Below are 21,426 nucleotides of genomic sequence, written 5' to 3'. Positions count from 1 at the left end.
TCGAAACACTGTTGCTTCATAAGCTAATAAGTAACATTTCTGAGCACGCATTGTATTACTAATGCTATTATTAAAAAAAGCTTAAATTCACATAATGGAATTTGGACGGCTCAAAGTAGTCTATTCCTTGTACAACTTTACTTGCCCACTGAGTAGAGTTTTAACCAACGATAGCAGATGTAGCAGTAATAGCAACAACGTGGTTAGAGTGTCACAATACACTCTATGAAAGAATTGCGGCTTCAGATCGTTTTGTTCTGTTGAAGCTGCCTACAGGCTCTAAATTGTTGACATTGGCTGTGATCTTTTTTCAGGTTTCATGAAATTCTTCACATATTTGAAATATTTCATTCGGGTTCGCCTAATACACGGTGCAAACTGTACCTGCAGCAGAATGCTGTGGCACATTAAGCCGTTTTGTTTAGCGGTTGTAAGGATTGAGGAGCGTACTACAAATCGAGCAAGCGAAAAGAAAATTAAACAGGAGTCACTTTTTGGATTGCTAATCCATTGTGCTCTGCTCGTCTAGGTTCAAATCCCATCCTTGTCATGGTTAAGGCCTGAGACGTGTGTGTTTTTTCTAAACGGTGTTTGCATTTGTTTCCTCTTTTACTACTGTACTAGAGCAGTAATATTTCTAGCGGTGGAAGAACATGGTATCACAGGCTGACAGCAGGAACACGTGGCCAGAAGCTGCAGTACATTGGTTTTGGAACAGCAATAACTTTCCTGTGGAGACAGGTGCGCCGGTATTAATACAGCTCTTTCGAGCGGAAAGAGTTACAAGAACTGACTTAAACTTACCAGTTAACCTGCTGTCTAGATTCAAGCCAATACAGTGAGGCACGAAGTAGGGTGGGAGCGGCGAGGGCACAAGCCCTAGAACCCGAATCCGTTACGATAACAAAAGGACAGACAATGAAATATGGGCTATTTCGAAGTCGCAAATGTGAGATATAAAGTCAATATTCTGAGTTTTTAGGTTGCAATTCTGAGATTCAAAGTCACAATTCTGAGATACCATAGTGCTTTTTTTTTTAACTCCCTGGCGGAAACGGGCTTCCATTGGTTCTCAGTGCTGCGAAGAAAAAGCAATCTCTGAGCAATCAGACAAATTATTATCAGAACATGTCAAAAGCTGATCAGTATTTCTTTACTGGGAAGCAAAGAAATGCTTGTATTACACATTTTAATATGACATGCAATTACACATGAAAATTAGTAAAATTATTTTCATTGCGGTACGTGTTGATAGAACAGACCCCTCGATAAAAGAAAGTGTGGACGGACGTGTCGCATGTTCCGTACTCTGTCTGACAGCGAGTTTAACACACTGTCCTTGGAAATTAGAAACTAATTGAACAATAAATTAATCTGAGCAAATTTTACACGCGTGGGTGATTTAATTCTGTCGAAATTACGTGGAACTCCTCCGCTGGGGTCAGATACACACGGGAAAGTGTTCAGGCGGCTTCACGGAGTCCCGCCTCAGACTGGAAGCAGGTTCTAATTAGACGCTGAGAACAATCCGGGTCTCTGTGTGTAATTGATTGTGTTGATTGAGCGGTAGTGCGACCATGTGTGTGGTAGCATAGTCCTGCTAGTATAAAAACCTAGTCACCGCGTTCACACTTTATGCTCTCTTGCTTCAACACAGTTTGGTGGTTTACGTGTCTTACTTCTGTAGCAGTTTAGCGGGACGTCAATTTGGCAATGCGCTCGTTTCTCTGTGCTGTGCCTGTGAGCAGGGGCCGGGCTCCCCGCACTGATCTCCGCCGGGCCGGCTGGCTGGGACTCTCGGAAATTAGCGCTCCAGGCCGACCTCCCGGCTCCTGAAGACGCAGCCCAGTCGGAGGACGAGCCTGGCAGATGCGCCCTCCGAAGACCTGTCTGCAAGCGAGAACGACTCGCAGTCCTTGGCTCCCGACTTTCGCCGCCTTCCCGTGTCCAGAGACGCGTACTCGCCCTACTTCGACAAGGAGAAGATGAAGCCCGAAGCCGGCAGCCGCCCCTTACCCGCCTACATCAAGAGCATCCTGTTTCCTCCCCAGCGAGGGCGGCAGCCGGCTCGCCCGGCCATCGGGGGCACCCGAGGAGTGGCTGTGTGGTGCGACTCCAGCAGGATGTACGTGAGGGTCAATCGGCTCTTTTTCGGCTTCAGCTGTCGGCCATCGGAGGTGACCTTGGGCAACTGCAGCGTCAGCCGAACCACACGCAGTTACTTCTACTTCATCTACGGGCTTCACGAGTGCGGCACCGAGCGATTGGTAAGCGGGTCTTCATCTACAGGCAGTGTATCGATGTGAGCAGTAGGGCCAGTGTCGGGGTTGCCTTTTCTGGGAATATCCCTTCCTCTGTGACCCTGCAGGTTGTCCAGGGCCGCCTGGTGTACTCCAACACTCTCCGCTATGCCCCGCCCTCCTCCAGTGCACCTGTGCATCGGTTCATTCCCTTCTCTGTGCCTGTCAAGTGCTCCTACAACAGGTAGGCAGGGCTCTGCTGCTGCGGAGAAGCTGCTGGGGAAAGTGTCCAGATGCCCCTCATCCCCTCTGTCCTGCAGGTTCCACTACTCCTACAAGGTTGGCTATGTCCCCACGTGGGCCAGGAGAAGGACCTGAAGAACAAGCACAGCTTTGTGCTGCTCACCACCAACTGTAAGCTCCTTGAGTGAGTGGCTCCTCCTGCCTGCTCTCTCGCTCTCTCGCTCGCCCACTGGGTCCAGCTCTAAGGATGAGTACTTCCAGGCCACTGCCTACTTTGCCACAGTGGAGCAGAGGCTGTACATCCACTCGTGTTACGTAACGGAGAAACCGGACCAGCACTCCCAGCCCCGTTTCCCCATGATCGACAACTTGGGGTATGGCCCCTTCTGGGAGGAGAGGTGGGCAGGAGCCCTGAGAGCCTGCAGGGGTTCATCCTTGTCCTTGTTCCCAGGTGCATGGTGGACAGCAAGGCAGATGGCTGCCTGTCCAGGTTTGTCCCCTCCAAGCAGAAGGATGTGCTCCGCTTCACGATTGATGCCTTCCTCTTCCAGAAGAAGCTGTCCAGGAACGTACTGCTCTCAAAGGCTGCTCAGCCTTCTTGCTCTACTGATCCATGGTCTGCTTTCACATCCATGATCTAGATGTGAACCAGACTGTGGCAGCTGTAGTGCCTAGAGCTGCCAGCTTGCCTTCACTGATGGCAGAAGGTCCTTCTCTGTCCCTCTATTGGCCTTGATCCCTTAATGCTGTGACCTTCCCTCTTGTAGCATGAAGTGACTGAGCTGTACATGCACTGTGTCATGGCTGTGGCTCCTGCTAAAGCAACACCAGGGACCAAGTCCTGCACCTACAACAGGGAGGCGAAGAGGTACTTCTGCAAGGAGCCTGCTGAGGGTGCTCTGGGACATGCCAGGTGGAGGCCTCACCTGTCCTCCTCTCCTCCAGGTGGGAGAAGCTGTATGGTGACCATGAGGTCTGTGCCTGCTGTGAGTCCAGGTGTGCTGGCAGCCGGAATGAAGGTGGGTCTGGTTCTCTATCCCTTGTGGATGCATCTCTGCCCAAGAGACAACCATGCTTGGACAACTGAGGAATGATCCCGTGCTGGACAAAGGGACTGTGTAGATGAGTAGACTGTGGGACTCTGATATAGCAGATCCCTCAATCCTGGGTGTTGCTTGTCCACAGGTACCAGGAGCCTGGTGACCAGTAGTCGGGTGGCTGTGGCACCAGTAGAGGGTCCTCTGGATGTGGGAGCTGACTGGACTGAGGATGAGGAGGGAGACCCTCAGAGCTCCAGTGAAGATGCTGAGAGCACCAGTGAGGATGTGGAGGGAGCAGAGGACTTTGGAGATGTTGGCCAGTGGACAGGTAGTGTCTGGCAGGAGGAGCTCCTGTAGGGGTGGGTGTCCTGTAGTGCAGCTGGATTGTTCTTTCTTCCTCCCCAGGTGCCTGAATGAAGGCTCCAGCCTGGCCCTTGTGACTCTCCTGCCTCCACTCGCCTTGTAATGGCAACATCTCAATAAAGCTGTGAAAGACCCTTCTGCTTGCCCTTGTTTCTTTATGGTTTATAGGTTTGAATGGGGTGGAGAGATTCAAGGGAAGTGAGACCCATTAATCAATGAAAGTATTTGTGGGGGGGTTCCCCTTTCAGGAATGCTTCTTGTATTGCTGCCAATGAGGACTGAAAATGTCTGGAGTAATAAAGCATTGTAGTGGAGGAAGATGGCTGCATTATTCCTTGGGCAGGGCAGTGTGCCTTTTTTTACTGGGGGAGAGACAGAGGTGTTCAATATACTGGAAATCCTCCTGTTTCCTAGAGGGGTAGTGCTTATGGAGTGTGAGTTGCTACTGTAGTGCCCAGTAAGAGTGAGATCTGGTGTCCTATTCTAGGCTGCACAAACTGTCTAAAATAAACACAAGGAAGGAATTGTCAACAGGGGCTTGGTGTAAAGTAGGCCTTCCCTTCCTTAGCAAAGGAACAATACTGGTGCACAAACATCAGTGAATAATGGTACAGTTAGAATCTCGGAGGTCTTGTCTTATGGGCGTTGGGTTTCACAGCAGTGGTATTGGACAGTCAGGAGAAATATTAGGATTGAGACTGGAGATCCCAGTACTTGATCCGGAAGACAGGTGTTCACAACCACCTCTACCAGCAGCAAAGACTGTGTAGATTGAGACTGAACGCTTATTACACAAAGCCTCTCCCCTGTTTCAGTGTCCCATGTCATGAATTTCAAGTGAATCCTAGTCTCCCTTTGTGACTACCTATAATTTGCACAAATCATGATGGCCCACTAACACTGTCAATTTTTAGCCCTACTGCACTGCCCTATTAAAGCTTCAAGGTTTTAGGATAAACTATTTTATATAATGGTTTCAAAGGTGGCTTCTCAAAGTACTTGACATAATTACAATTAGAATACACAGGATAAAACAATTCCAATAGATTGAGGAGAAAAGTAGAAGCAGAGGGGTAAAGATTGGAACCAGTTCAGTAAAGGCTCTTCTACAGAAGAAGGTGTTGAGTCTGAATTTGAAGGAGTTTAGGGAAGGTGACTCTGGTATCCTTGGGGAGAGAGTTCCAGAGCTTGGGGGCATAACAGGCGAAGGCCTTGTCACTCATACAGTGTAGACGGGCTTGGGGGACAGTTAGGAGACCAGAATAAGAAGAGCGAAGGTTATGAGGTGGGGAGCAGGGTGATAATAGATCAAACTGCTACTGAGGTGCAACTGAAATGTGACGGCATGTTCTACAATTTATGCAAGAAAGGGTAATGTTAGGCTTTTATGGACTGTTGGTACAACAGCAGTGTTCAAGGATTCATTTCTAATATTGAGGACAATGGGTTATATACCCATCGTTCTTACCAAAGGATCAGAGACCTTTTGCTATATAAAAAGACTCCTTTCCACCACTAATTTATACAGGTTTGGTTCATTTGGGTTTTTTCATTTAAACATTTAAGTGAAGTCATTGTCCTGCTCGCAGCCGAGCCCGACACACGGTTTCTGTCGCTGGGTGCTCACCCTGCGGTCCATATGGGTCCTAATGCCCCAGTATACGGCAGTGGCAATTTCCCTAAGGAAACAAATACTCCACATTAGTCTGAATGCCACATTCTTCATTGGTCCCATAACATCACAGAAATATAAAAACAAAACTACTCACTCTTTAATCTCGTCTAATCCAAGACACACCAAATATCACAGTCTTCTTTTAACACGCGTGCTGTGATTCCTTAACGGAGCAGAAATGACAACCGAGGAGCCGAGAGATCATTTCAGCATTTCGAGTCTGAACGGAAAACACAAACGACCAACTTGGAATGACTTGCTTTTGACACTTTTCAAAGCGTTCTTTGTGCACGACAACTGCGCCACCAAGCAAACTACATAAATATGAGAAAACACGCAAGAGAGTTGTCACTCAGAGTGTCGAAGGGTCGATGTATACTGGGGCTCAGTTGAAATGCAACGTCAGGACTTTTCCGAATTATGTCACACGAAGAGAGCACAGCCCTTTCCGCCTTGCCGCGTGTGTCTCGGTAACTCGCTGTGATCGTATAGTGGTCAGTACTTTGCGTTGTGGCCGCAACAACCCCGGTTTGAATCCGGGTCACGGCAGAATAGGGGCGTCTGCTTTTACTACTTGCATGAATGAAGGCATGAAGGCAAAAAAAAGCCAATCGATGTGAACGAACGGGGCTTTACAGAGGAGTACTGCCTGACTGGATCGTTGATGAACGACAGAGGCCTCTCCGACCTCTTCTCGGTTTTCTTCAATGACTTACTAAGGATCTTCTTCACATTCGCCCATGCAGGGGAAGCCAGTTACACCAAAGCAAACGCAGGGAAGTGCATTTCAAGCCGAGACCAGGAGGGACTTGTTTACACCGAGAGTGGGCGGAGAATGGAACAATGCGCCCAGCCCTGTTGCTGGAGCCGATTCTTGATGAGCTCTTGGGCTCACTAAGAGGCCCCCGCTGGATGCTAATCTTTCTGTTGTTCTTGCAGGTCCTGCGCTGCTTTTGAGCCGACAGAGCTCGTCCTGGTCTGTCGGCACAGCCCAATTGCAAATGATCGGCTCCGCGTACAGAAGGAACGTGCGTTTGGTACAAGAGTGCACGAAGGCACCGGAAATACATTGGTAACAAATGACCGGTCGCTCAAGACCTCTGTGAAGTACAGGAGCGTGCAAAACGAGGCTGTTTCCGCCCGGTCTCGAATTGGGGACCTTTCGCGTGTTAGGCGAACGTGATAGCCGCTACACTACAGAAACCTGCAGGGACTGCTGCTGGTGTCTCGCTTGCGTTTCGGGCTGAGAAAGGGAGGCAACACTTTAGGCAGGGGGCGCTAGAGAGAGGAACAAAGGGCGCGATGAAACAGAATGCCGAAACCCGGGATTGAATCAGGGAGCTTTAGATCTTCAGTCTAACGCTCTCCCAGCTGAGCTATTTCGGCGGTGCGCCAAGCCCACACCCACCTGCTCCAGCCTTCCTGTGTTGCGGCATGAGCGCACCAAGAGGAGTGGGAGAGTGTTGCAGGAACGTCACTCAAAAGGAAAGGAACATGTGACCGGTCGCTCAAGACCTCTGTGAAGTACAGGAGCGTACAAAAAGAGGCTGTTCCCGTCTGCTTTCGAACCGGGGATTTTTCACGTGGGAGGCAAACGTGATAACCGCTGCACTACGGAAACGGTGAGAAAAGGGGGCCACCGGCAGTGAGTATTCAACCTTATTGCATTACTGCTCCCAACCAGTTGATATAAATTTAATTCCTAAGGGTTATGTACATGTTTTGAGTATCTCATGTAGAAGTTGTAAACAAGTTCAATTACGAAACGGTCTAAATGAATGATATACTTATGTCCTCTTGATATGTGTAACTCTTTGTAACTGAATGAATTTATATCTTTTGTATTCTGATAACCCTTACGATAAGATCTGTTAGGTTTGTATGCATATTCTATATATTAACAAATGTATCCTCGTGTATTAGTACCTGTGTGTGCGTTGTTTGAGTTATGTCGCATGGTTGGATTAAAATAATCAATTTTGTGTTTTACTGCCACAAAAATAATTGTCCCAGTAAATGCCCAAACCCCTACAGAACTGGTGCCTCGTGAGAGAACACTACAACAGTGTGTGATATCCTGTCCCAGCCTGAGGAGCAGACAGCAAGCCTGTCTCTTAATAATACTAATAATACAGTGTGTGATTCCCTGCCCCAGCCAGAGGAACAGACAGTGAGCCTGTCTCTCAATAATAATACAGTGCGTGATCTCCTGTACTAGCCTGAGGAACAGACAGCGAGCCTGTCTCTCAATAATGATAACCTAGTGTGGAATGTCCTGTCCCAGTCTGAAGGACAAACAGTGAGCATGTCCCTCAGTAATAATAGAACAGTGTGTGATCTCCAGTCCCAGCAGGAGGAACAGACATTGAGTCTGTATCTCAATACTAATAATACAGTGTGTGATCTCCTGTCCAAGCCTGGGGAACACTGAGGCTGTCTCTCAATACTAATAATACAGTGTGTGATATCCTGCCCCAGCCTGAGGAACAGACAGTGAGCCTGTCTCTCAATAATAATAATACAGTGTGTGATTTCCTGTCCCAGCCTGGGGAACAGTGAACCAGATACTCAATAATAATAATACAGTGTGTGATCTCCTGTCTCAGCCTGGGGAACACTGAGCCTGTCTCTCAATACTAATTATACAGTGTGTCATTTCCTGCCCCAGTCAGAGGAACAGACAGTGAGCCCGTCTCTCAATAATATTAATACAGTGTGTGATCTCCTTTCCCAACCTGAGGAACAGACAGGAGTGAGCCAGTCTCTCAATAATAATAAAGCAGATTATGATCTGCTGTCCCAGCCTAAGGAACAGTCAGGAAAGAGCAGGTCTCTCTATAATAATAATACAGTTTGTGATCTCCTGTCTCAGCCTGAGGAACAGAGAGTGAGCCTGTCTCTCAATAATAATAATACAGAGTATGACCTCCTGTCCCAGCCTGGGGAACAGTGAGCTTGTCTCTCAATAATAATAATACAGTGTGTCATTTCCTGTCCCAGCCTGAGGAACAGTGAGCTTGTCTCTCAATAATAATAATAATACAGTTTGAACTCCTGTCCCAGCCTGAGGAACAGTGAGCCTGTCTCTCAATAATAAAAATACAATGTGTTATCTCCTTTCCCGGCCTGGGGAACACTGAGGCTTTCTCTCAATAATAATAATACAGTGTGTGATCCTCTGTCCCAGCCTGAGGAACAGACAGTGAGCCTGTCTCTCAATAATAATACAGTGTGAATTCCTGTCTCAGCTTGTGGAACATACAGTGAGCCTGTCTCTCTATAATAATAATATAATGTATGACCTCCTGTCCCAGCCTGGGGAATATACAGTGAGCCTGTCTCACTATAATAATAATACAGTGTGGGATCTCCTGTCCCAGCCTGAGGAACAAACAGTGAGCCTGTCTCAAAATAATAATAATACACTGTGGGATCTCCTGTCCCAGCCTGGGGAACAGTGTGCCAGACTCTCAATAATATTAATAATAATAATACAATGTGATCTACTGTCCCAGATTGAGGAACAGACAGTGAGCCTGTCTCAATAATAATACAGTGTGTGACCATCTGTCCCAGACCGAGGAAAAGACAGTGAGTCTGTCTCTAAATAATAATAATACAGTGTGGGATCTCCTGTCCCAGCCTGGGGAACAGTGAGACAGACTCTCAATAATAATAATACAGTGTGATCTACTGTCCCAGCCTGAGGAACAGACAGTGAGTTTGTCTCTCAATAATAATACAGTGTTATCTCCTATCCCAGCCTGGGGAACAGACAGTGAGCCTGTCTCTCAATAATAATAATACAGTGTGTGATCTCCTGTCCCAGACTGAGGAACAGACAGTGAGACTGTCTCTCAATAATTATAATAACACTGTGTGAGCTCCTGACCCAGCCTGGGGAACATACAGTGAGCCTGTCTCTCTATAATAATAATTCAGTGTGGGATCTCCTGTCCAACTCTGAGGAACAGACAGTGAGCCTGTCTCTAAATAATAATAATACAGTGTGTGATCCTCTGTCCCAGACTGAGGAACAGACAGTGAGCTTGTCTCTCAATAATAATAATAATACAGTTTGTGATTTCCTGTCCCAGCCTGAGGAACAGTGAGCCTGTCAATCAATAATAATACAGTATGTGATGTCCTGTCTCAGCTTGAGGAACAGAGAGTAAGCCTGTCTCTCAATAATAAAATAGTGTGTGACCACCTTCTGTGGTCTGTTTCAAATCCGCCCGCGATGAGACACCGAGGAGAAATGAAGAGCCCCAGTCGCGCTAGAAAATCACCCGGGAAAGAGACTTTCAATGTAGGAAAGAAAAGTCGTTAGTAACAGACATAATATGTTTGTTTTGTTTTTTTAATCGCTGCGATGTGTGACTAAGCTCATACGACTAAGAGTTGCCCCCTTTGTCTAGATCTGGTAACCTGCTCGTCGCTGGTGGGCCAGATCGTGTCCCCCGTCACTACACTGGGGCATTAAGACCCACACAGACCGCAGGGTGAGTGCCCCCTGCTGGCCCCACTGAGAGGTCGTATCCCACCTCCTCCGCTCTCTGCGAAAAGGAGTATCTTCAGGCCCTGACATCCCACCCCTGCCACTCTCTGCGTAAATAAGTATCATCAGCCCTGACATCCCACCCCTGCCACTCCCTGCGTAAAGAAGTGTCGTATGGCCTTGACATCACACCCCCACCACTCTCTGCGGAAAGCACTGCCGTATAGCCCTGACACCCAACCCTCCACTCTCTGCATTAAGCACTGTCGTCAGGCCCTGACATCCCACCCCCGCCACTGTCTACGTAAAGTAGTATCGTCGGGGCCTGACATCCCACTCCCGCCACTCTCTGCATAAAGCAGTGTTGTCAAGCCCTGACATCCCTCCCCCGCCACTCTCTGTGTAAAGCACTGTCGTATGGCCCTGACATCACACCCCCACCACTCTCTGCGTAAAGCACTGCCGTATAACCCTGACACCCACCCCTCCACACTCTGCCGAAAGCACTGTCGTATAGCCCTGACATCCCACCCCTCCACTCTCTGCATAAAGCAGTGTCGTCAAGCCCTGACATCCCACCCCCACCACTCTCTGTGTAAAGCAGTGTCATATGGCCCTGACATCCTAGCCCCGCCACTCTCTGTGTAAAGCAGTGTCATATGGCCCTGACATCCTAGCCCCACCACTCTCTGTGTAAAGCAGTGTCATATGGCCCTGACATCTCACCCCCACCACTCTCTTTGTAAAGCACTGTTGTATGGCCCTGACATCACACCCCCACCACTCTCTGCGGAAAGCACTGTCGTATAGCCTTGACACCCACCTCTCCACTCTCTGTGTAAAGCAGTGTCATCTAGCCCTGACATCCCACCCCCTCCACTCTCTGAATAAAGAAGTGTCTTATGGCCCTGACACCCACCCCTCCATTCTCTGCATAAAGCAGTGTCGTCAGGTCCTGACATCCCACCCCTCCACTCTCTGCGTAATGCGGTATCGTCAGGCCTTGACATCCAACCCCCGCCACTCTCTGCGTAAAGCAGACATGTTACAGACATTTACAACAAAGACATATTATAAAATATTGACATATACTGTAGGCGGCTGGAGCATTATTGGGAGACAGACTCACTGTTCCTCAGGCTGTGACAGGAGATCACATACTGGGCTGCCAGATCAACTGAGTTCCCTCCTCCCTCTCCCAGTAGGATTGGGACCCGTTGTGATTCTGGCAGGTGTGGGAACTCTGGGATTAGATTTCTGAATTTCGGGAAGAATGTTTCTCTAATCCCAGAGTATCTGTCACATTGCGGTAGGAAGTGCACCTCTGTCTCTATTTCTCCCCGCTGGCAGTGGGAGCACAGCCTGTCCTCTCTGGGCAGCCAGGTCTGCCTGTGTCGCCCAGTTTCTATGGCCAGGTTGTGGTCACTGAGCCTGTACTTCGTCAGGGTCTGTTTCTGTTTGTTATTTTTTATTTTGGTCAAATATTCAGCTAGTGTGTATTGTCTGTTTAAGGTTCTGTAGCATTCCAGTTTATGTTGTGTTTGTGTGTGTGTGTCCCAGTGTGTGAGATATTGCTGTTTGATCTGTGCTGTGATGTGGTTGAGTCTGGGTTGTGGTGCCCTAGCAGTGCTGTCCTGAGGCTGGTTAGTGTCGGTGTCACTCACTGCGAGTGTGATCTCAGCAGAGTCTCTGTACTCTTGGGACACTTGACTCACCTGTCTCTCTCTTTCTCTCCCTGTGCTGTCCCTCTCCTGCCCCCTCTCTCCCTCCTCGGACTCCAGCTGGAGGAGGTCCAATCACCACCTCCTGTGAGACAGAAGAAAAAGAAGGTGGGTAATGCTCTGATCCTCTCTTTACTCCTGTCCAGTGTCCAGTCAGTGTGTCTGTATGAACCCCTCTCTCTCTCAGTGCAGTGTTCATGTACTGGAGTGTCCAATCATGTGTCTGTATGAACCCCTCTCTCTCTCTCAGTGCAGTGTTCATGTCCTGGAGTGTCCAGTCCGACTCTTAATGTGACTCTCCTGTCTCTGCTGCAGAATCGCTGGTGCGTCTTTTTAAACTCCCTGAGCTGCGTGTCGGTGGAGACAGATGATCAAGACGAGCCGATGGAGGCGGCGGAGACCGTGGGTCAGAAGAGGAAGAGCGAGGGAGAGGAGGAGCATGCTGCCGGGAAGGACAAGAAGAGGAAGAGGAGGTGCAGGTGAGCAGACAGGGGGGTGCCGCCCGGTCGTGTCTGTGATTCAAGGAGGAGTCTCCTCTTGCTGTTTGATGTCATGGTGATGTCTGTGTCTGTGTCCCTCACACCTGCAATAACAATATTCTTTCCAGGTTCCTTTCCTGGTTCTGTGCCAGCTAAGAACTGGACTGGACTGGACTGGACTGGAGCTGAGGGACGCCAGACTGGACTGCACTGAAGCTGAGGGGCCCCAGACTGGACTGGACAGGAGCTGAGGGACACCAGACTGGACTGGACTGGATCCTAGGGACACCAGACTGGACTGGACCGGAGCTGAGAGACACCAGACTGGACTGCACCGGAGCTGAGAGACACCAGACTGGACTGGACTGGAGCTGAGGGGCCCCAGACTGTGCTGGACCGAAGCTGAGGGACCCCAGTCTGGACTGAAGCTGAGGGACCCCAGTCTGTGCTGGGCCGAAGCTGAGGGACACCAGACTGTGCTGGACCGAAGCTGAGGGAACCCAGTCTGTGCTGGACAGAAGCTGAGGGACCCCAGTCTGTGCTGGACCGAAGCTGAGGGACCCCAGTCTGGACTGCACTGGAGCTGTGTGGAAGCAGTTAAAAAGGAAAACAAAATGTTTTATCAGAGTTAAGTAACAAAAAGGTTTCACACATTCAAGTCTTTACTTCATTAATGCAATTAAATAAAGTGATAATAGACGAGTTGTCATTAAGTGTAAACGAAATGTACCTTTGAGTGTCATCAGCATATGAATGAAAGTTAATATTATGTTTTCGGATTATCCTACCTAGCACCAACATGTAGAGAGAGAAAAATATTGGTCCCAGCATTGATCCCTGTGGTACCCCAAATTGAACATGTAACAGTAATAGTGTCATCCTTTTGGAACTTTAATCTATTTGGGATAACCAATGTCAAAAATCACCATAATGCTGGAAACGAATAGACTCAACAGTGCAATCTTCCACTTTTGTGGTGCTATTTCAAGCTAGCTTTGTACTTTTAAGTCTTAGAACAAAGGTTAGAACAAAGGTTAGATTACAGCACTCACCCACAGTCTCATTGTCACGATATTAGTTCCCCCTCCTTAAGGGTGCTCCAGCCCTATCACTCTAGACTTTATTCCATGCACCTGCTCCCTATTCCCTGCCCACCTTAAAAGCCAGGCGCTGACGCTCTTCCGGGCTCTGCATCTGATTTCCATATCGTGCGAGTCCGGGACCAGGAAGCGCCTGGTCCCGTTAAGGTTTTAACCCCTGTTCCTTGTCCCTGTCCGCCGGTTCCGACCCGGTCTTCGTGGTTTTTAATTCTTGTTCTGATGGATCTCCTGGTTTTGGACTTACTCGTGTGTTTTGGATTTTCCCTATGGATTACTCTTGGATTGTTCGCCTTGGCCACACCTCCCCCGTGCACCAGCGCACCTTGGACACGCCCCCCTGTCTTCAGCCCCGTTTTCCTGCATGACGTTTCCCCAGTGTTCCCCCACTTCGTCGGATTGTGTCGTCCGCATAGGGTCCGGAAAGAACTGTTCGTTACAGAATGCAGAGCCAACACCTGGACCCCGCGGACGGCACCCTGGCAGCCCGGATTCCATCGGTTTTTTTTTCTCTCCCTTTTTTTTCTTAGGGCTTCGGAGCCGCCCTGAAAAGGAGGGGCGTACTGTCACGATATTAGTTCCCCCTCCTTAAGGGTGCTCCAGCCCTATCACTCTAGACTTTATTCCATGCACCTGCTCCCTATTCCCTGCCCACCTTAAAAGCCAGGCGCTGACGCTCTTCCGGGCTCTGCATCTGATTTCCATATCGTGCGAGTCCGGGACCAGGAAGCGCCTGGTCCCGTTAAGGTTTTAACCCCTGTTCCTTGTCCCTGTCCGCCGGTTCCGACCCGGTCTTCGTGGTTTTTAATTCTTGTTCTGATGGATCTCCTGGTTTTGGACTTACTCGTGTGTTTTGGATTTTCCCTATGGATTACTCTTGGATTGTTCGCCTTGGCCACACCTCCCCCGTGCACCAGCGCACCTTGGACACGCCCCCCTGTCTTCAGCCCCGTTTTCCTGCATGACGTTTCCCCGGTGTTCCCCCACTTCGTCGGATTGTGTCGTCCGCATAGGGTCCGGAAAGAACTGTTCGTTACACTCATGACACATCACACAGTGACACACCACAGCTCATGACACATAGAGCTACTTTTGACATTTCTAAAGGAGGAAATGTATTTTGTTCAGACTTTACTATGTTCCCCATCCTTTTACTAAACTCTTCCTCAAACTCTTATACAGTAAATTTTGTACATAGACACACAGTACCCTGGCTCCAAACCAGTATCATCTCTAGACTTTATGAAAATTTGAAAATGGGGTCCTTCTATGGGTGACCGGTGAAGTCACAATATGTAGTGTCATAGTGTCCACATACTTGAACTGCAGCAGTACAGTTGGCTCAAAACCTTCGTCCGGAGCAAGGTGTATGGTGTCCTGGTGATTTCTCCCGTTTTGAACGGAGTTTAATGTCGCGTTTCTACTTTATTAGAGAGAGGCACTGAACATCCTGTGATGGACTGGTGTCCTGTCCAGGGTGTGTGAGTGTGTGTGTGTCCTGTGATGGACTGCTGTCCTGTCCAGGGTGTGTGAGTGTGTGTGTGTCCTGTGATGGACTGCTGTCCTGTCCAGGGTGTGTGTGTGTACTGTGATGGACTGGTATCCTGTGAAGGACTGGTGTCCTGTCCAGGGTGTGTGTGTGTCCTGTGATGGACTGGTGGATCACAATATTAATTCTCCTCCTTGATTCCCTCCTTCATCGCCAGAGCTCCACGGGGGGGGGGTTATGTTCAAGTCTCGCTGGGAATCGCACCGACGCGGCGGAGTTCGTGAACGTCCCAGACACCAAGAAAACGAGAGAGAGATAAAAGGTCGTTTTCGGGGTTCAAGAAGCAACCCCGAGATTCAGGGAGTTTCCCCACTGAGCTTACTCTGCCGAAAACACGCAGGTTTTATTTTTTTCCCGTGCCCCCCCTCACACAGGCCGTTTCTGTAGCGTGAAGTTGTGTTTTTTTGCGCGGCGGTCGGTGAGGGGTGAAATTTTCTTTTTTCCCACGGTCTGAAACAGAAACGGCCGGGTGGTGTTGTAGAGAGGTCGACGTGCCTGGTTTTCCTCGTCTCCGAAGCCCGTTTTTTTGGGGGGGTTGTGAGGTCCCACGCAGCGCTCGGAAAAGAAAATGCCGTCTCTTTTCCCCGCAGGACGGGGGGGAACCCGTGTTTTTTGGACGTGGCGTGGCCCGAAATTTCCGCCCTTGGCCGCTAGAGGGGGGTGGAGGTTGGTCTTTCTTTGACTTGGGGGTAGGGGGGGTGCTAATTTCACTGAACCAAACCCCACGGAAACCCGTGTTGGACGTGGGGGTGCGAATGCGCCCTCGACGTGATTTTGTTTTTAAATTCAAGTGCAGCTTTTGTAACCATTGGGCCGGAAACAGCTGGACCTGTTTCCCCTGCCTGTCCGAGGTGGCGACTACCGGGGTCGTACAGGGACACCCGGCTGGCCGCTGAGAGTTGGAAAAATAAAATGTCCACCTAAAAAAAAAACAACCGCGAAAAATGTCGGCCATTTTTGTTTCGCGGCCGAGCCGTGAGCGCGTCGGGGGCGACGTCACGGGGGCGTCACAATGAGCCGCCTGACGTCACAGAGCGGCGGATTCTAGCGGGGGGGGCGGCGCCGGAGCCCCGTGAGCTCAGAGGAGTGAAGAGAGAGGAGGAGGAAAGGACTATATAGCGCTTTCTAAACACGTGTTTCTTCCAAAAAAGATTCGCGGGTTACTTCGACTTCAATCAAATAATAGTTTCAGCTTCAGATTCACTCTGAAGTATCCCCGTGAAATCGGTAAGTCAGTTGAAAATGCCGCTGTCGAGAAATAACAAAATAAGTTGAGAAATAAGTTGTTTTTTTTTCCCGTTACTCCACTCTTATGGGTGTGATCGTGCTGTAAAAAGATATTGAGAGGAGGTGCACCTCTACACAGAGAGTGGTGGGGGTGGGGAACAAGCTGCCCAGCCCTGTGGTTGAAGCCGATACCCTGGCTTCTCTCCAGACACAGCTGGGTGAGCTCCTCCAGTCAGGACAGGAGGGTCTACTGTACACAGAGAGTGGCGGGGGTGTGGAACAAAGCTGATACCCTGGCTCCTCTCCAGACACAGCTGGGTGAGCTCCTCCAGTCAGGACAGGAGGCTCTTCTGTACACAGAGGGGGGCGGGGGTGGGGAACAAGCCGCCCAGCTGTGTGGCTCCGCCCCCTCCCCTCCCCTCTGTGACTCTGCTTGTCTCGGCAGGACGATGGACCAACAGAGATGCCGCATGGCCGTGCGCGGTCGCAGCAGGACCCAGGCCCGGCGAGGCGTCGTAAGTCCACCCCTCCCGCCCGCCATCCAGCGTCCAGCGTCCAGCCCTCCTCCGACTGGCCTCTCCGCCCCCAGCAGCGCTCGCTGTATTATAATAATAATAATAAACTTCACTGATAGAGCACCTTTCACACACATAGCAGCGCAAACCGCTTGACAGACCAGGTCTCACGGTAATACTTCCAGACGAGGAGAGACACTTCCAGTGGTGATCTTGACTGAGGACACGCCTCGGCTCAAGAGACAGGGTCGCGGGTCCGAGGAAAACCAAGCTGCAGGTCCATTATGGCCTTCTGAGAGCACAGATTGCCTCTGGACATCCTACACTCTTCCTGGACACACTGTAGAGACTCACCTGTCCGGACTCTCACGGGACACACTGTAGAGACTCACCTGTCCAGACTCTTACTGGACACACTGTACACACTCACCTGTCCAGACTCTCACTGGACACACTGTAGAGACTCACCTGTCCAGACTCTTACTGGACACACTGGACACACTGTAGAGACTCACCTGTCCAGACTCTTACTGGACACACTGTACACACTCACCTGTCCAGACTCTCACTGGACACACTGTAGAGACTCACCTGTCCAGACTCTTACTGGACACACTGGTCAGACTCACCTGTCCAGACTCTTACTGGACACACTGGTCAGACTCACCTGTCCAGACTCTCACTGGACACACTGTACACACTCACCTGTCCACACTCTCACTGGACACACTGTACACACTCACCTGTCCACACTCTCACTGGACACACTGTAGAGACTGCCCAAGGCCCCTAGTCTCGACACGACTGGGCTGGGCTATTTGGTCAGAGCTGTCTCGGAGATGGGCTGTTTGGCGTCTTCACAGGTCACACCGGTCAGGCCGAACCCGGACTGGCAGCGGCAGAGGTCCCGGCCCAAGTCCCGGTGCTTTTCCGTAAGTCTGACCCAGTCGCCTTCCGCGAGACTGGACCGGCCGCCCTGTGGTGGGCCCGGTGCCCCACATCAACCCTACAGCTCCCCACACTGACCCCTAAACTCCCGATACCCTACAGCTCCCCACACTGACCCCTAAACTCCCGATACCCTACAGCTCCCCACTCTGACCCCCACAGTCCTGATGGCCGAGAGGTCTCTGCTTGCTGTAGTGATTGAGTGAGCTCTGTGGACCTAACCTCTGTCTTGTGTCCTCGTTTTCAGCGTCTCCTAGTGGTCCGTCATTTCTCCAGAGCTGAAGGTGAGATCTGGGGAAGAGACAGAGCACCCCCTAACACCCCTGAGCTAGGTTACAGGGTAAGACAGCTTCTTACTGTTGGACACACCTGTCCACACTCTTTCTGGACACACTGGACACACTCGCCTGTCCGGACTCTTACTGGACACACTGGACACACTGGACACACTCGCCTGTCCGGACTCTTATTGGACACACTGTCCACACCCACCTGTCCAGACTCTTACTGGACACACTGTACACACTCACCTGTCCACACTCTCACTGGACACACTGGACACACTCACCTGTCCAGACTCTTACTGGACACACTGTACACACTCACCTGTCCAGACTCTTACTGGACACACTGTACACACTCACCTGTCCAGGCGTAGTCTCTGCTCCTCATCCCCCCTGCGTTGTGTCTCCCTCTCTCCCCGCTGGACAGAATCCCGTGGTGTCTTCGTGTTTCCCCGAGCTCGTCCAGAAGTCCTCGCCCGAGAGCCCCCTCCGCTCCCCGCCCCCGGCCCCCCCCTCCGGCCCCCTCAGGCCCCTGCCCGCCCCGCCCCGCTGCCCCCCCTTCATCCCCGCCATGCCCCTCGAGCCCCCCCTGCTGCCCGGGGCGGTGCCCCTGTCCCTGCCCCCCCCCCGTCCTGCCCCCCATCGCCCGCCCGGCCCGCCAGGCCCCGCCTGGGGCTCCCCAGTGCGGAGGGCAAGGAGAGAGGCTGAGATGTCTGACGAGGCAAGTGGGGCAGAGTCTGTCCGTCTGTCTGTCCATCTGTCCTTCTGTCCGTCTATCCTTCAGTCCATCTGTCCCTCTGTCCATCTGTCCCTCTGTCCTTCTGTTCTTTTCTCTGTCAGACCTTCGGTATGACGTTGGCGGAAAAGGGGGTAGGGTAAGTACGTCACAGCCGGGGGAAGCCCCTATCACGTGAGAGGGGTGCGGCGGGCGATGAGCCTCCGGGGGCGAAGAGAAGTTGATTTGCGTGGGGTGTGGAAACACTACACACCCCACGCAAATCAACTCGGGCAAGCGAGCCGTTTTTTTTTTGTTTAGTTTTTTCCAGAACATCAGAACAACCGCAGAGATGACCATCGATCCACCTCCAGACGTTTCCTTTTTTGTCCTCTTTGGCCCCCAAAATAAAAAAAAACTGGGATCCATCGTGGCGTTGCCAAATGAAAACGTCAACCACTTTTCGGGCTTTCGTGCTGTCCATGATGAAACCGTCATGGTTGTGTAAGCATACGTTACGTCACAGACCGGCGGCGCTCGGACGTGAGGAGTGTCGTTACGTTTTTGAAATGGCACGTCAGACAAGATCTCTGACAAGATCTCCGAAAAACCCAAACCTGTAAGATTCAATTTCAATTCAGTTTTTATATAGCGCCTTTCACAACAAGAATGCCCCAAGGCCCCGAACAAAGGAGTTGTTCCACACCCCCGCCACCCTCTGTGTACAGTAGAGCCCCTTGTACTGACTGGAGGAGCTCACCCAGCTGTGTCTGGAGAGAAGCCGGGGTATCGGCTTCAACCACAGGGCTGGGCGGCTTGTTCCCCACCCCCACCCCCTTCTGTGTACAGAAGAGCCTCCTGTCCTGACTCCAGTAGGAAATGTCACCTGGAGGCAACACACCGGCTTCTTTTAACAGATCACCTCGGGAATCGGGAACAACGGAGCTGTGTGCAGCCGTCTGTACGGAGGGGTTCAGCGCGGGGGGGCTCCGGGCTCGGGTCTGGACCCGGGGGGACTGTCTGTGTGGAGTCTGCATGTTCTCCCTGTGTTCTTCGGGTCCATAGACAGGCTTTTGGGCTAATTGGCTTCTGGGAAAACTGGCCCTGGTGTGTGTGTGTCCTATGATGGAGTGCTGTCCTGTCCAGGGTGTGTGAGTGAATGTGTGTTTGTCATGTGATGGACTGGTTCCTGTCCAGGGTGTGTGAGTGTGTGTGTCTGAGTGTCCTGTGAGGGACTGGTGTCCTATCCAGGTTGTGTGTGTGTGTCCTGTGAGGGACTGGTGTCTTGTTCAGGGTGTGTGAGTGTGTGTGTGTGTCCTGTGAGTGACTGATGTCCGGGTGTCCAGGGTGTGTGAGTGCGTGTGTGTCCTGTGATGGACTGGTGTCCTATCTAGGGTGTGTGTATGTCCTGTGATGGACTGGTGTCCTGTCCAGGGTGTGTGAGTGAGTGTGTGTCCTGTGATGGACTGGTGTCCTGTCCAGGGTGTGTGAGTGTGTGTGTCTGTGCGTCCTGTGATGGACAGATGGTACCAAGCCTGGACACCCATGAGACACTGGCTTCCTCAGAAGACTCTCACGGAGGGCACACTGTCCCTAACCCGGGTCCAGAAGAAACTACAGTGATCTATAATTCCTGCGCCTCGGAAGGGTTTATGACGTCTATGTCCGGCGCCCGCGACTGTGGACTGGCGGTTTGGCGTCGCGCTCCGGTGCGAGGCAGGGCGGGAGGGAGTCGATGTGGCCTCGGCGCCATCTTTGCTGGTGAGTCAATTGTGACCGTTGCGGTACAATAAACCATCAATAAACCTTTTCCCACCCCGTCCAGTATTTCTGTCGCGGCCCACGTCCCTTACAATCGACAAACTATAAAAAAAACAGTAGCCCTTCGCAACATTACACGCCATTTTTTTTTATTTTAAACGTCCGCTAGATACGCAGGTGGCTCGATACCTGTCTTATCCTCGCCGGCGTCTTTATACCGGCAAGTGAATTTTATTTGGGGTCCCTCAGAATTGTGACAGAAATGTCAGTGAACCACAATAAAAAACGAAACTTTTTTTTAAAGGCGGTGAATGGATTTTCTGAGTAACCGTGTAGCGACTAACGTAAGGAAAAAAAAGTTGTCTTTCCCTACGAAGACGTTTTGGTACAGGACTTTCTTTAAATATCAGTTGTGCATAGCGTTTTACAAAAAGTTGATGATGATCTTGGAGATAATTGCAAAGGAAAATTGAGATAACTACCAAAACATTACGTGTGAAACGACAGGACAGAACTTTGAACCCACAAAGAAACAAAGGTATGAAATATTGCCTCGTCATGGGGGGTTGATAATTGTAGTAAGTGTTCCTAATTTTCGTAAAGAAATGTATATTATGGGAGACACACGTGAGATTTAGTGTATATACGTTTCATATTGTGCATATATACGGGGTTAAAAAGTGGAATGAGTATGATTATAAACTCGTGTGTCCTATAATCAGATAATTTTTGAACAAGCTTTGATTAGACAGGTGAAAAACAACATCAGATCCTTTTTTTTAATATATTCTCACGTCTGAATATCAGCTTCTCCCCTCTGGCCAACATTTCAGGGCTCCCAGGTGTAGATCCCAAATTGAAACAAATATTAATTTGTTACCCAGTTAAGCAGTTAATAGAAGTGAGTGACCAGGGTAAATAAAGGTGGGTCAGTGTAAACTGTTTATTCTGGACCAGACTTCGTCATGTGTGATATGTCATGACTTCTTATATTAAGTTTTATCTTTATATTTAGTTCTACATGTGTAATAGATGCGATGTGTGTCCATAAAAAGGTTTCTCCAGGGGAAA

General features: G+C 50.3%; 2 protein-coding genes, 1 long non-coding RNA gene and 1 other non-coding gene across 4 annotated transcripts; 3 read left to right on the top strand and 1 right to left on the bottom strand.

The window, feature by feature from the left end:
• Nucleotides 1–1,804: 1,804 nt before the first annotated feature.
• LOC138242359 (zona pellucida sperm-binding protein 3-like) lies at nucleotides 1,805–2,618 on the top strand. The gene is made up of 3 exons (XM_069197860.1): nucleotides 1,805–2,267; nucleotides 2,369–2,484; nucleotides 2,561–2,618. The coding sequence occupies exons 1-3, from the start codon at nucleotides 1,986–1,988 to the stop codon at nucleotides 2,616–2,618; spliced, it is 456 nt and encodes a 151-aa protein (XP_069053961.1). The 5' UTR covers nucleotides 1,805–1,985.
• A 320-nt stretch (nucleotides 2,619–2,938) lies between these two features.
• Nucleotides 2,939–3,570, top strand: LOC138242548 (zona pellucida sperm-binding protein 3-like). The gene is made up of 3 exons (XM_069198083.1): nucleotides 2,939–3,052; nucleotides 3,251–3,351; nucleotides 3,429–3,570. The coding sequence occupies exons 1-3, from the start codon at nucleotides 2,939–2,941 to the stop codon at nucleotides 3,568–3,570; spliced, it is 357 nt and encodes a 118-aa protein (XP_069054184.1).
• Nucleotides 3,571–3,674: 104 nt separating this feature from the next.
• On the top strand, nucleotides 3,675–4,020 carry LOC138242379 (uncharacterized). The gene is made up of 2 exons (XR_011191533.1): nucleotides 3,675–3,851; nucleotides 3,929–4,020. It is a non-coding gene; the product is annotated as an uncharacterized lncRNA (long non-coding RNA).
• Nucleotides 4,021–6,874: 2,854 nt separating this feature from the next.
• trnaf-gaa (transfer RNA phenylalanine (anticodon GAA)) lies at nucleotides 6,875–6,947 on the bottom strand. Its single transcript has one exon. It is a non-coding gene; the product is annotated as a tRNA-Phe (tRNA).
• Between the last annotated feature and the right edge of the window lie 14,479 nt (nucleotides 6,948–21,426).

The sequence above is a fragment of the Lepisosteus oculatus genome, chromosome 14 (assembly GCF_040954835.1).
Source record: "Lepisosteus oculatus isolate fLepOcu1 chromosome 14, fLepOcu1.hap2, whole genome shotgun sequence".
NCBI lineage: Eukaryota > Metazoa > Chordata > Actinopteri > Semionotiformes > Lepisosteidae > Lepisosteus > Lepisosteus oculatus.
The sequence above is the reverse complement of the archived record's forward strand: the minus strand, read 5'-3'. Positions and strand labels throughout refer to the sequence as shown.

Bases quoted from the DNA above. Each gene is read 5' to 3' on its own strand.
- LOC138242359 (XM_069197860.1), top strand. From the start codon at position 1,986: ATGAAGCCCGAAGCCGGCAGCCGCCCCTTACCCGCCTACATCAAGAGC. The intron at 2,268-2,368 runs GTAAGCGGGTCT...GTGACCCTGCAG, and splicing joins AGTGCGGCACCGAGCGATTG to GTTGTCCAGGGCCGCCTGGT. The intron at 2,485-2,560 runs GTAGGCAGGGCT...TCTGTCCTGCAG, and splicing joins GTCAAGTGCTCCTACAACAG to GTTCCACTACTCCTACAAGG.
- LOC138242548 (XM_069198083.1), top strand. From the start codon at position 2,939: ATGGTGGACAGCAAGGCAGATGGCTGCCTGTCCAGGTTTGTCCCCTCC. The intron at 3,053-3,250 runs GTACTGCTCTCA...TCCCTCTTGTAG, and splicing joins AGAAGAAGCTGTCCAGGAAC to CATGAAGTGACTGAGCTGTA. The intron at 3,352-3,428 runs GTACTTCTGCAA...CCTCTCCTCCAG, and splicing joins TACAACAGGGAGGCGAAGAG to GTGGGAGAAGCTGTATGGTG.